At 36.1% G+C, this 14282-nt stretch overlaps 1 protein-coding gene across 1 annotated transcript; it reads left to right on the forward strand.

The window, feature by feature from the left end:
• Window positions 1–12264: 12264 nt before the first annotated feature.
• LOC115724186 (putative GEM-like protein 8) lies at window positions 12265–13775 on the forward strand. The gene is made up of 4 exons (XM_030653660.2): window positions 12265–12690; window positions 12800–12880; window positions 13002–13276; window positions 13405–13775. Exons 1-4 carry the CDS (start codon window positions 12528–12530, stop codon window positions 13576–13578), a joined length of 693 nt encoding a protein of 230 aa, XP_030509520.2. The 5' UTR covers window positions 12265–12527; the 3' UTR covers window positions 13579–13775.
• Window positions 13776–14282: the final 507 nt, after the last annotated feature.

A 14282-nucleotide genomic window follows, 5' to 3' on the forward strand; every position in this document is an offset into this window, starting at 1 on the left:
TTTAGGAAGCCCTTCGAACTTGAGAGTTCCCATTCCTATGACTTTTCCAGTAAGACCGTTACCAAATGTAACTTCTCCATAGTGCATTGGTCTTATGTTCACAAGAAATTCTTTTTCACCTGTCATGTGTCTAGAATAACCACTATCAAAATATCACATGTTAGAAGCAACAGTTTTAAAACAAGTAGAACCTACCAAGCATTTGTTTTTGACAACCCATTTTTGTTTTTGTAAAACATGTTTATTTCCAAGATAATTAGATTTAAACATGTTTTGCATGGTTATGCACTTAGGTCAAATGTGACCTTTTATTCCACAAAAATGGCAAATAGGAATGAAACGTCTTCCAATCCCTTTGAAATTGTCAAACTTACCGTGCTACTTCTTTTCTGTAACAGCAGAGTGCTTTGCTGTAGAGACATAAACCTGCGAGGTAGAAACAGTTCTTCCAGAAACAAAACTATTAGATTTAACAAAAGTGGTATTAGAATCAGGTTGATTTGGAACATAACCCAGCCCTGCATGATTAGTTTGGCCAGATTTTTGAATTTTTTCAAAAATGGTGGAACCTGGATTTAGCATTTTAACATGCTTTTTAATGTTATCAATTTCCTTGGTTAAAGAAATAATCTTTGACTCTTTTAAAGACAGTTCAGATTCACAACATTTAAGTTTATCTTCCAACTCACTAATGTTGTTACACAAGACTTTATTATCTTTAACTAGGGAGCGATTTTCAGCACATGTTTCCAACCACTTACCAAACATTACCTTGTAGGATTCAGCCATAGAATTCTCATCAATTTCTGACTCATCTGATTCGGATCTAGATTCTTCCTTGTTGTCATCGATCAAGATATTATTCAAGCAAATGCTCTTTTCTTTTTCCTGCAAATTTCTTGACAAAACACTTGTTAGGACAACCTTTTCTTTTTAATCCTCACTACTCTCAGAATCATCACTCCAAGTAACATTTAATCCTTTTTTATTTTTCTTTAAGGTATTAGCACATTCTGATTGAGTGTGACCAAAATCTTCACATTCTTTGCATTTAATACCTTTTTTATTGCTAGATGAAAAAGGTTTAGAGGGAATATTACCAGAAATGTTACCTTTTGGGCTTTTTGAAAAGTTCTTTTTATTTCCAGTAGATTTCATGAATTATTGGAATTTTTTTGCCAACGAAACCATTTCATCAACATTTTCATCATCAGAAATAATATTTTCAGAAGCATTAAAGGCAATACCTTTACTTTCTCATTCGAGAGACTTTGCTTACTCTTTTTCTTAATCTGTTGATTCAACTCAAAAGTTCTTAAAGACCCCATGAGTTCCTCAACCTTCATTTTGCCAAAGTCTTTTGCCTCTTCCATTGCAAGCAATTTTGTGTCAAACCTGTCAGGAAGAACTCGAACAATCTCTGGAACCAAGACAGATTCATCTAATTTTTCTCCCAAGGCAAAAAACTCATTAGAAATATCAGATAATCTTTCATAAAAAATCATTTAAAGTTTCAGTTTCTGACATTCTCAATTCATCAAATCTAGTTTGCAGCATGGTAAATCGTGACCTCTTTACATCAGCAGTACCTTCAAATTAAATTTGAAGGATTTCCCATGCTTCCTTTGCAGATTCACAAGATGAGATTACTTTAATAAAGCCTTCACCAACACCATTAAAAATAGCATGTAAAGCCTTATTATTATAACCAGACAATTTTTCATCTTCAGTGGTCCAACTGAGTTCAGATTTTACCTGACTATTACCTTTTTCATCATTTTCAGTAGGTTGAGACCAGCCTGTAAGAATAGCTCTCCATGCCTTCTCATCTTGCGACTTGATGAATGCTCTCATCCTGGCCTTCCAATAAGGATAATTCGACTCATTTAACAGAGGAGGTCGAGAGATAGAGCTTCCTTCTGCAAACAAAGACATCTCACACAAAACAAGTTAAACGGAATAACCTCAAGATCTCACTAAGAATTTAGTGACTTGCTCTGATACCAAATGAAATTCCATAGTTTAATATTCCCAGTTTAATTATTTAATTAAGTGATTAATTAAATGCGAAATAATGAAACTGGTACTGAAAACAGTTTTTTGTAGTTACAGAATACAACTCTGTAACTCCAGAGAAACTCAAAAAAACAAACAGTGCATAAAAGTAAAAACACACAAGATTTTTTAACGTGGTTTCAACAATCCTTTCAGATTGTTACTAGTCCACGAGGCCACGCCCAGAGATAAGATTCATTAGATCGGTATCAAAAATACAAAGTAATTGACTTATGCATAAATAGACTCCCTCTTATTGTATGCCGCAAGCTTGATGTATTCCACCTACTAACCGAATCTTGATAAAACTCCAAGAACTCGAACTCCCTTTGATCACCTTGAAGAGTGCTTGAATCTTCCCGATTCAAGGCTTATAGGCTATCTCCCGAAAGCCTATACAACCATCTCCCGAAGGCTGTGTGCTTGTATCATCCCGATGCAAGACTTCAAAAGCAATCTCACGAAAGCTTGTAAAACCCTTCTCCCGAAGGTGTGCTTGTATCCTCCCGATGCAAGACTTCAAAAGTAATCTCCCGAAAGCTTGTAAATACCCTTCTCCCGAAGGTGCACTGATGTTCTTCTTCGTTGTAGACTTGAATACAGACTCAAGACAATACAAACAACAAATAAACAGAGTAAGAGTCGAACAACTCTTCTCTACATAAGAAAGACACTCTTTCCTTAAGATATGAAAGTGAATGAAAGAGATGCAAAACCTATCTGCTATAAGATGTATTTATAATGAATATACATCTTATTGACAGCTTACATTCGGTCTGAACAAGACATCAGCCCACTAGAAACTTCCCTAAAATAATTCTTCAATCAGTCCAGGAATTTCCGTTTCTGTACCTAAAGAATCGTGGGCAGTAACTACAACTTTCCTTTTATAGAAAAGGAAAATTTAGCTCCGGTTTTCTCTTCAAGAAATCTGATCTGAGAAAATGGGAAACTCAACAAAGGATCAGATTATACAACTTGTTAGATAAAAATGAAATGGGTAACCAAACTTACCATTTTTACCTTTTTTCCAAAAATAGGAAAGCTAGACAACTTTCCTTCCAAGTTTGAATACACAAAATAGGAAACCATATTAATACATACCAGCCGAAATTAATAGGAAATAATAAAATATTTTTGTCAATTAAATATGCCAAAAATAGAATTAACACATGCCACCAAAAGTGAAAGTTTTTGTTTAGCGTATGTTCTATTTGGCGTTACCAGTAGCTACATAGCTTATCTCTTGAAAAGTTCAGGTACCTCTTTGTTGCTCACGATACAGAGAAGAATCTGAAACTCCGAAATATGCTTGATTTTCTGCTCTGGTTTGTTTCCAATGTGACGTTGTTGGGGGTATGTTCGGTGCTCCGTCGTTGTATACATGGACCAATGCCAAAAATTCTCCTCTTTCTCTTTGAAAAATTATCTTGTGCGTCTTTTGAATTGATTATGATTATCTTATGGTAGCTTTAGTATGATCAAAACTTAGTAATGTTTGGTAATAGGAAGTCAAGATTAGATGTTGTTCTAAAATTAGCTTATAATCATTTGTCGGAATTCAAAGAGCATATTCGGAAGGGTCTTCATTTGGGATTGCGCTATTCAAACCCAGTTGAAAAATGACCTACTCGGTGGATGCCTCCTCCTCTTGATCCCTTTACTCTTGTGATTGATGCTTCAGTGATTACTGGGAGGGGCTTTGTCAGATTGGGTGGAGTGATACGGAATGCTGAGGGTGTGGTGTGGCGGGCTTGATCATCTGGTGTGTTTGGTGAATTTTCTGTTAATGTGGCAGATGTGCTTGCAATTAAACTGGGCCTGACTCTTGTGCACCAATTTAGTTTCAGTATCTCTATTATTAGTAGTAATTTTACCTTCGCAATTGATTGGATTAATAATCTTCACTCAAATTTTAGTTTTCAGTCTATTTTATTAGATATTAATTTTTTATTAGCTGCTATTGGTGGTGGTTCTTGCAGTACCATTTCGCAACTTGCGAATGGTGTTATTTGGGCAACATCTGTTACTTGTTTAGGAGAGTGTGTATGGACTGATGTTTGTCCATATTTTTTGAGTTTTTTTTTGTAAGAGCAAATTTATTTTAATAAATTGTGTTTTTCCTTAAAAAAAAAAAAAAAAAAAAAAAAAAAAAAAAAGCTCTCCTAGCTAGTAAGCCATGAAAAAAATTTCAATTAATAATAATATTGTGCTCCAAAGAAAAAATCATGTGCCATCTGAAACTAAGGACATATTTAACTGTTGTTTTGGAACAAAACATCAGCATTATCGTTGATGATCACATGGAAAAATTAATATATTAATATTTGTGATTCTATTTGAAGTGTTACTTAACGTGTCAATAATCCTATAATAATAATGTGAAGAGTTGAAACAATCAGCCATTTATTTAAGGAAAGTAAGGTAACATGCATACATAGACAGATGTTATTTTATGTGAAGTAAAGCTGCTCATGTGACTAGGCAGGCCGTAGACTACATTTATAAAAAGCAAACAAACAAAAAAGATGGGGTAGTTAATTTGAGGAGTTTTAAGTTGGAAAGGGACAAAATATAGTGCACCAACAGAAAAAACTATGCATAATTGTGTCTTTGTTTGTCAGAACTGAATGTTCTTAAATGAAAGGGAGTAACATTACCTTATTGTTTATACAATAGATGCATAGATATTAAAATAAAATAAAAATAACCAATTAAGTATGTTGGGACTCACATGCATGATTCTAATTTGCTCCTTTTGTAATTGCTTAGTCTAACACTCTACTAATACAAGCTACGTACTACTCATCGTAATATGACATTTAATTTTTCAATCTTGAAGATCTCCTTAGTGGGTCCTTGGTGGGCATGTGAAGAGAAGGAGATGATGTGTTTGTGACATGGAAAAAAAAGAAAATACATAAAAAGAGGAAACCTTTTCCTACGGAAGCAAGAACAGGATTTCTATATACTATTGTGGATCTTGTGCACAAAAATTTAAGATGAAAAAGTATTGGTGTTGACGTTTTCAGACTCATAAGAGCTAGCCTACATAAGGATATTTATAAAATTGTTGATATTTAATGTGAAAAAAAGACCTTGAAAATGAATGAAAATGTTGTTATTAAGAAAAATATCTGATTTCAAAAAAGAAAAAAAAAATATCAAATATTTGTCGATACTTGGGAAAGAAAATAAGATCTTTCCAAATTGTTTGTGTTGGTAAGTACTCATGGAAATTTGATGATGTGGAGGAAAAAACACCAAGCATATTATGCAATATTTTTCCATCTCACTAGCTTAAACTAGATACTTACATCGTAGATGTCATATATCACTACCCCTAATTGAATCTAGCTACCATGTGACTTTAACTTTTTCTATACTTGATCACCATTTGAATTATAAATATATAGCATTGTTTAATTAAAATCTTTTGCTGACATGGTTAGGTGTTGGAATTGAAAAGGAGGGTGTATGATATTTCTAAGGTCTTAGTCTTCAAGGGCCTACTGCCGACTCATCCACACATCAGCTTAAAAGATGAGAGGCTAATAAAAAAGAGTCCTCATAGAGGGGTTGTGATGACTGGGTTCCACATAAGCTAATTAAGCATTTGACCAATTAACTCATCACTCTTTACTCTTCATTGCCTCCTCTTATCCTTGCAACTGCAATTTCATATTTAATATAACCCCTATATTTATTGCAATTCCACTATTTTTGTAGCAATAATAATAATGTGTCACACCTACCTCATGACAAAATGTGTTATAATATAGTCCTATTCGTTACAAGTCATTAATATAATATATATGGCACACCATTATTATACTACTACATGAAGGGTGATTCTCTCGTGTAATCTATGAGAATGGATAATGTTTTTATTTAATTTGCTAAGAGAACAAGGTGATTTTTTCTTTTTAATTCATTAAAAAATGAAAATAAAAAACTTTTAAGGGGTCTTGAATTCTTACAGAAAATTGTGGAAGTTTAAAGGCTATATTTAAGAAGACACATATCAATTCTTTAAAAAAGAAATGTCAAAACTTAGGCAAGTTGAGGTTTTGTGGGTCATAGCAAGTTTTGCTTCAAGCACTAAATCTTAGTGACATGAAATGAGACACTCCCTAAGAAATGGAAAGTTTTATGGGAATAAAAGCAACAAGATTACACTGTTAGAAATTGAAATTCACTCATCCTCACTGTGCCTTATCCTAGTCTGCCTACACCTGATCTTGCACGATACTGTGTGTGGTCCCACAGTAACAAACTCTGATTTTGCCGTTAGAATATTCCCTTGTAATCATTTGTAATGATTGTAAATTATTTGGCAAATGACTACGAGCTGTAATAGTCTAGAATATTCTTTGTAACCCTACTTGTGAATATAAATACAAACCAAGAGCCAGCCTCCAAGTAAGCTGAGCATTTTACAAATACAGTCAGTATTATTTACTCTGCCTTTTACTCTGTTTTCAAACTTGGTATCAGAGCGCCGTACTTCACCGGTGGTGTTGTAATCTTTCATGGCTGAACAAACTCCTCGTGGTGGTGGAGACGAATCGAAGAAGGATCGGCTTCGAATGTCATCGTCAAGCTTCATCGGCCACCTCTCGCAACTCCCGTGCAAAGATGTTGCTAAGCACGCCAACTCCCCGCCCTGCGTTGAAGTTAGATCGAAACAATTACACTCTGTGGAAAACTATGGTCTCTGCCATAGTTCGTGGGCATCGTCTTGATGGATTTATAAATGGTGCAAAGGTCAAGCCAATCGAGTTCCTTCCTCCAGATGAAACTGCAGAAGGGAACACTGTTATTGTTAATCCTGAATTTGAAACTTGGATTGTTCATGACCAGCTTCTTCTTGGCTGGTTATATGGCTCTATGACCGAAAGTATTGCAACGGAAGTGATGGGATGCGAGTCCTCTTCCTGTCTATGGCAGGCTTTGGAAACCTTGTTTGGTGCACACTCTCGCGTGAAGATGGATGAGTACCGTACGAAGATCCAAACATCCAGGAAAGGTGCTATGTCAATGGCTGACTACCTTCGACAAAAACGACAATGGGCTGATGTGTTGGCCCTCGCAGGTGACCCGTATCCAGAAAAACAACTTGTGTCTAATGTTTTATCTGGTCTTGACATTGAATATTTACCCATTGTTGTTCAAGTAGAGGCCAGGTCCTCTACATCCTGGCAAGAGCTACAGGATATCCTATTAAGTTATGACAGTAAGGTTGAAAGGCTTAGTTCTTTAACTGGTGCTAACAAAAATGTTGCTCTTACTTCTGCTGGTCCTAGTGCAAATGTTGCAACAACCAGACCAGGTGGATATCCAAATAACAAAGGCGGCTCAAGCAACTTCAGCACTGGTGGAAACCGTGGAGGAAACAGTGGACAGCATGGTGGAAGAGGAACAAGGGGTTCTGGTGGACGATTTCGAGGTCGAGGTGGTGGAAGAAACAATAACAACTCCAAGCCAACGTGCCAAGTGTGTGGGCGTTATGGCCACTCTGCAGCTTATTGCTACAATCGTTACGACGAGACTTACATGGGAATGGATCCAAATACTGTCAACAATAGCAGCAACAACAAAGGAGGATCAAGTGGAGCGACTGCCTTCATAGCTACCCCTGAAATGGTGGATGATACGGCCAGTATGACAGACAATGAGCTAATAGCCACATTACATCAGATGCCAACCAAATGACTCAGAAAAATGAGTATAATGGTAAGGATACACTCACTGTAGGCAATGGTTCCAAACTAAATATTAGTCATGTTGGTTGTTTGAATCTGCCATCTTATACATCAAATCCTTTACTGTTGAAAAATATCCTTCATGTTCCAGAAATCACCAAGAACCTCATAAGCATATCCAAATTAACCTGTGATAACAATGTTTCTGTGGAATTTTTCTCTGACTTTTTTGTTGTGAAGGACATGGAAACAAAGAAGGTGCTCCTTCAAGGGAAGCTTAAAGAGGGGCTGTACCAGTTCGAGCAGTTGCAAAAGAATCCAAATCAACCTGTTAGAGTCACTGCAGCAAAGAAAAACTCTATTTCAGCTTTAGTTTCTGTTGTTAAATCTATTTCAATTAAGGATAAGTGGCACAAGAGACTTGGCCACCCATCCAATCGTGTTTTAAATGTTGTCTTAAATCATGTTAATGTCAAAACTGCTATGAATGAAAAACACAGCTTCTGTGAAGCTTGTCAATTTGGCAAATCTCACATTTTACCCTTTACTCTCAACAGTGACCGTGCAAAGGCTCCTCTAGATCTCATTCATACAGATCTTTGGGGGCCAGCACCGGTTATGTCAAACACAAATTATCAATTTTACATACATTTCGTTGATGATCATAGCAGGTTCACCTGGATCTATCCTCTCAAACATAAATATGAAGTCAAGCTTTCGCCTTCATTCGCTTCAAAGCTTTAGTCGAAAACCAATTTGAAAAGAAAATAAAAGCCTTAAGAATCGATCGGGAGGAGAGTTCCAAGCTTTCTCTCAAATCGTCATTGAAAATGGAATTAGTTTTAACCACTCTTGCTCATACCTCACCAAATGGAAGAAATGAAAGAAAGCATGTGCATATTGTAGAAATGGGGTTAACCTTACTTCGCACAAGCATATATGCCACTAAAGTACCGGTGGGATGCTTTCCAAACTACCGTCCTATCTTATAAATAGACTGCCAACACCCATACTTAATGACAAATCCCCTTTCGAAATCATTTACTCAAAACAGCCAGATTACAAGTTCCTTAAGGTGTTTGGAACAGCCTGCTACCCTTGTCTTAGACCATACCAAACTCACAAATTCCAATTTCACTCTACCAAGTGTGTAAATCTTGGCTATAGTGATGCTCACAAAGGTTATAAATGTCTAAGTACAACAGGAAGATTATACATATCTCGAAATGTCATATTTAATGAGAGTGATTTTCCTTTTAAAACTGGTTTTTTAAATACACACCAGCAAGAAAAATCTGTGCAGGTTTTAGTTCCATCGTGGTCAGCTTCATTTAATCCCATTCGAACCACTTCTGCAACATCTCAGCCTCATCAAACTGGTACAGACGCTGAGTTAAACTCCCTTGCAGGTGCATCCAACTTGTTGTCTCCACTTCATACTGAAAGTCAGGTAAATGATCACTTCTCAACCTCTTCCATGAATATTGAATCACCCATTATACAGCCTGCTGTTGAAAGTAATGCAGATCAAGAATTTGCACAAACCTCCTCACCACCAGTAACTGCTCGAAATGCTCCCTTAGCACCAACACACACTATGATTACACGAGCCAAAGCGGGAATCTTTAAACCAAAGACTTATGTTGGACAATCGACCTGGAATGTTGAAAATGATGAACCGACTACAGTTGAGGAAGCCTTGCAACATCCAGGTTGGAACAATGCAATGGGCAGTGAAATGGTTGCCTTGAAGAAGAACAAGACATGGATTTTGGTTCCAAAGCTTCCTTGGATGAATATTGTTGGAAACAAATGGGTATATCGTGTCAAAAGAAACAAAGATGGGTCTGTCGAAAGGCTGAAGGCCAGATTGGTTGCAAAAGGGTTTCATCAAAGACCGGGAATTGATTTCAAAGAAACATTCAGTCCAGTAGTAAAGGCATCAACGATTCGAATTGTTCTGTCCATAGCCGTGGCAAAATCGTGGGAAATCAAACAACTGGACATTAACAACGCGTTTCTAAATGGCAAGTTGGAGGAGGATGTATATATGGAACAACCACAAGGGTTCATTGATCAAGAAAAACCAGATTTTGTATGTAAGTTGTCCAAGTCATTGTATGGCCTGAAACAGGCTCCTAGAGCCTGGTTTGACAGCCTAAAGGCAACACTGCTCAAGTGGAGATTCCTGAATTCAAGAGCCGATCCATCCCTATTCTTTTTCAAAGCATCTCAAGTTATCATTCTAGTCCTTATATATGTCGATGACATTATTATAACGGGCAATAACAGTGCTAAACTCAATGAGTTTGTTGTCAAATTGAATCACAACTTTGCTTTGAAAGATCTTGGACCCCTAAGTTTCTTTCTAGGAATTGAGGTGCATCGTGACAACACAGGAATCTACTTGAATCAGGCAAAATACATCAAAGAACTTCTCATCAAAACCAAAGACAAAGATTCGAAGCCGTGTTCAACTCCCATGACAGTGGGAAAAACACTTTCAAAAAATGATGGAGAACCCCTAAATAATCCCACAGCATATCGAAGCTTAATAGGAGGATTGCAATACTTGACACACACACGGCCCGACTTATCTTTTGCCATCAATAAATTAAGTCAATTCCTCCAAACACCAACCACAACACACTGGAATGCAGCAAAACGTGTGCTGAGATATCTGAAGGGAACTATGTATCACGGTCTTCATATCAAGTACTCAGAAAAATTGAGTTTGACGAGTGCTTCTGATGATTGGGCATGCCGCCCGATGATCGCAAGCATGCAGAGACTCGTGTGTACTTGGGAGACAGCCTTGTGTCCTGGTCTTCAAAGAAACAAGCCGTGGTATCTCGCTCCAGCACAGAATCAGAGTATCGAGCCTTGGCTCATGTTGCAGCCGAGATTTCATGGATTCAAGGGCTGCTGAATGAAATTGGTTATCCCATGCCGAACACACCCATAACATGGTGTGACAATATGAGTGCAAGTGCACTTGCAACCAATCCAGTATATCACGCCAGGACAAAGCACATCGAGCTAGACGTTCATTTTGTTCGAGACAAGGTTCTCAACAAAAGTCTTGACATCAGATACATACCTTCTCACGATCAAACTGCCGATTGCCTGACCAAGAGTCTTACACATCATCGTTTTCATTTCCTAATTGACAAGCTTGGAGTGGTTGAGACCCCTTCCAGCTTGAGAGGGGCTGTTAGAAATTGAAATTCACTCATCCTCACTGTGCCTTATCCTAGTCTGCCTACACCTGATCTTGCACGATACTGTGTGTGGTCCCACAGTAACAAACTCTGATTTTGCCGTTAGAATATTCCCTTGTAATCATTTGTAATGATTGTAAATTATTTGGCAATGATTTGATGAGCTGTAATAGTCTAGAATATTCTTTGTAACCCTACTTGTGAATATAAATACAAACCAAGAGCCAGCCTCCAAGTAAGCTGAGCATTTTACAAATACAGTCAGTATTATTTACTCTGCCTTTTACTCTGTTTTCAAACTTACACTGCTGTACAGCTATATTAGTATGATATTAATTACATATATAAAATCAAGACACAAGACATCTATTGTTGTTAAGAGATCATCACACACTATCATGCATGTCTTTTGAAATTTGGTAAATGACTACACAATTTTGGTCACACAAAACAACTTTTAATTTTCTTTTCCTTTTCACGTCTTTTTCTTTTTCTTTTTAATATTTCACTCTCTTATCTTATCGTAGTAGTATATTAAAGAGGGCTGAGATCACAAAGTTAAGTTGCCAACTCAGAAAGCAATTCAATGACACAGGCACAGCCTCATACAGTTAGAATTAGAAAAAGGGAAATTGCATGGACCTTGTTTGGGATTGTATGATGGAAAAGTTGTCCCAACTACGTACTCAGGATATTCTTTTTTATTATCCTATATGAAATAAATATACTCAATTTGGTGAACTTTTCTTGCAAATTCTTGAAATATGCATGGCTCAAGAAAAAGAAATTGTTTCATCTCTTATCCTCAGAGGAATTGATATTAACAAATTGGTCCCTCATAATCACATAAATTCTAGCTTATCTGCCAATAGAAGTTTTGGTGGCTCATACCACCATTTTGTAATATTCTGCGTGCATTGTGTATTCTAACATGTATAATAAATATAAATTATACCTGTTTTATAGATTGTATTTAGCTAATATATATATTTATCAAGGTCTTTCAAAGTCAAAAGTTTCAATAACTCAAAGAATAACAAAATATATAAGTTATCCTAAATATCATTCCAAAATGTGGGTCCCTTGTAACAGTCATACCCAAGTTTTCAAATTCCATGAACCAATGCAAAACGGAGTCTTATGTAACAAGAAACTGACTTAATTCAGACACCCCAAATCTATACCTTTCTTCCAGTACTTTGGAGAATCCACCAAAGAAGAAAAGAGAGCCTTTCCACATTGTCTTTTCCTAAAGCTACCCAAACATGCCATCTTCTCACCATCTTTTATTTTTAGGAGAAAATTACCTTTATTGAGGAGTCTTAGATATATGTACTATGCCTTTATTGTCATTGATGAGCCACTGATGAGTCAGAGAAACCAAAAAGTTTAGAATCACCAACTACTTCTTTAGCCCTTTAAATACACCTCTTCATCAACCTCAATAGGCATCAACTACCACTACTACTACAACTCATCTACTGCCTTCATTTCCTGAGATTGAAAAACTCTCAATACCTATCATCCACCCACAAACTCCAAAATCATGAAGACTTTAATTCAGGGACAAGTTATTGGAATTCCAATTGCCTCAGTTTCATGTAACTTTGATCAGAGGAGTACTTCTAAGGCACTACTCCTTACTGATGCAGCTACTCAATTTCACACTGATAAATTTCCTGAAGATGTATCTTCAACTTTGAAAAAAAGTAAAATTCTCCTTCTTAATGCGTATAAACATGTATCCATATATATTATGAATGAATCAATTAAAATACATTTTTCCTTTTACTAATAAATGACCTGAATATATTACAGGTAAAATACACTCAGTACTAAACAGAATGAACAAGCTTGGGAAGAAAGCTGACATTTTTGCACATGGAATTAAAGAACATGGTAAGTGATCAATTATTCTTGCTTCTTCAAAAGGGTTTCACCATGACTTTGTTTTGGTTACATAGTTGAGAGTATTATATATTGTTGTATCTAATATATAAACTTTTCTTTGAAACTGCAGTGAGAATGGGACCTAAGATTACAGAAACTGTGAAAGGAAAACTGAGCCTAGGAGCTAGGATTCTTCAAGTTGGTGGGGTTGAGAAGATTTTCAAGCAATTATTCAGTGTAGGAGAAGGAGAAAAACTATTGAAAGCTTCTCAATGCTATTTGTCAACTACAGCAGGCCCCATAGCTGGCCTTCTCTTCATCTCCTCAGTCAAGATCGCCTTTTGTAGCGAAAAATCTATCAAATTTTCATCCCCAAATGGAGAACTGATTAGAGCTCGTTACAAGGTAATATTATATATAATGGAAATTTGATGAATTTCATCATGGCTCATGAGATCTCTCTCTCTATATATGATATATTTTTGTGTAAATTTGGTACTAACAGTTTGTATGATCTTTTGTCATTTTTCCAGGTTGTGATTCCAGTAATCAAGATAAAAGGAGTCAATGAAAGTGAGAATGTTAAGAAACCATCACAAAAGTACATAGAGATAGTTACAGTTGATAACTTTGACTTCTGGTTCATGGGATTCTTCAATCACCAGAAAGCTTTCAAGTGTCTTCAACAGGCAGTTTCTCAAGCTTAGAGAAACTACTTGCAAAACCCCACCAAAGGATTTATTAGTGCTGTAGAGATTGAAAAGCAAAATTGTCTATTTAATTCAGTTTTGCTTAAAACTCACATGTATTTATGTGAAGAGCTAGCTAGTAAGGGCTCAATACGGTTACAAAAATTGTACAAATTTTTGTTTATGAGGAAAAAAATCTCTTTTTCATTCTTCTATACTTGCTTACTGTACGAAAGAGGCTAGACACCTTGTCAATACTTCCTCTTAACTATTTAAAGTTTAGGTTTGATGAATTTGAAATACTCTACATTGATTCTCTAAAAAAGAAAAAGAAAGAAAGAAAATAGTCTATACCACTCCAATATGCCAAGTCAAATTCAAAGTTCTACTTGACAAGATTCTATATCTAAAAATTAATATCTAGATTAATCTATGCTCTTATAAATGGCTCAATGTTCTTACATGGAAAATATAATCTAATGCAACTTGTGTTATTAATAATAATTAAAATACAATCATCACAAAAAAAGAGATATTTTATCAGCGTAATTTTGCGATGGCAAAAGTTTACTAAAAGCATCGACAAACTTTTGCCGATGAGTAATTTTTCCAGCAAAAGTTGCCAACGATAATTGGTCGGAAAAATCCTTTTTGTCGACGAACAATGATATTTCGCTTGTGAAAGTCACATGAATTTGCCAGTAAAACACTGGTTGCCGACA

Source organism: Cannabis sativa, chromosome 9 (genome assembly GCF_029168945.1).
Source record: "Cannabis sativa cultivar Pink pepper isolate KNU-18-1 chromosome 9, ASM2916894v1, whole genome shotgun sequence".
In the NCBI taxonomy this organism is placed as follows: domain Eukaryota; kingdom Viridiplantae; phylum Streptophyta; class Magnoliopsida; order Rosales; family Cannabaceae; genus Cannabis; species Cannabis sativa.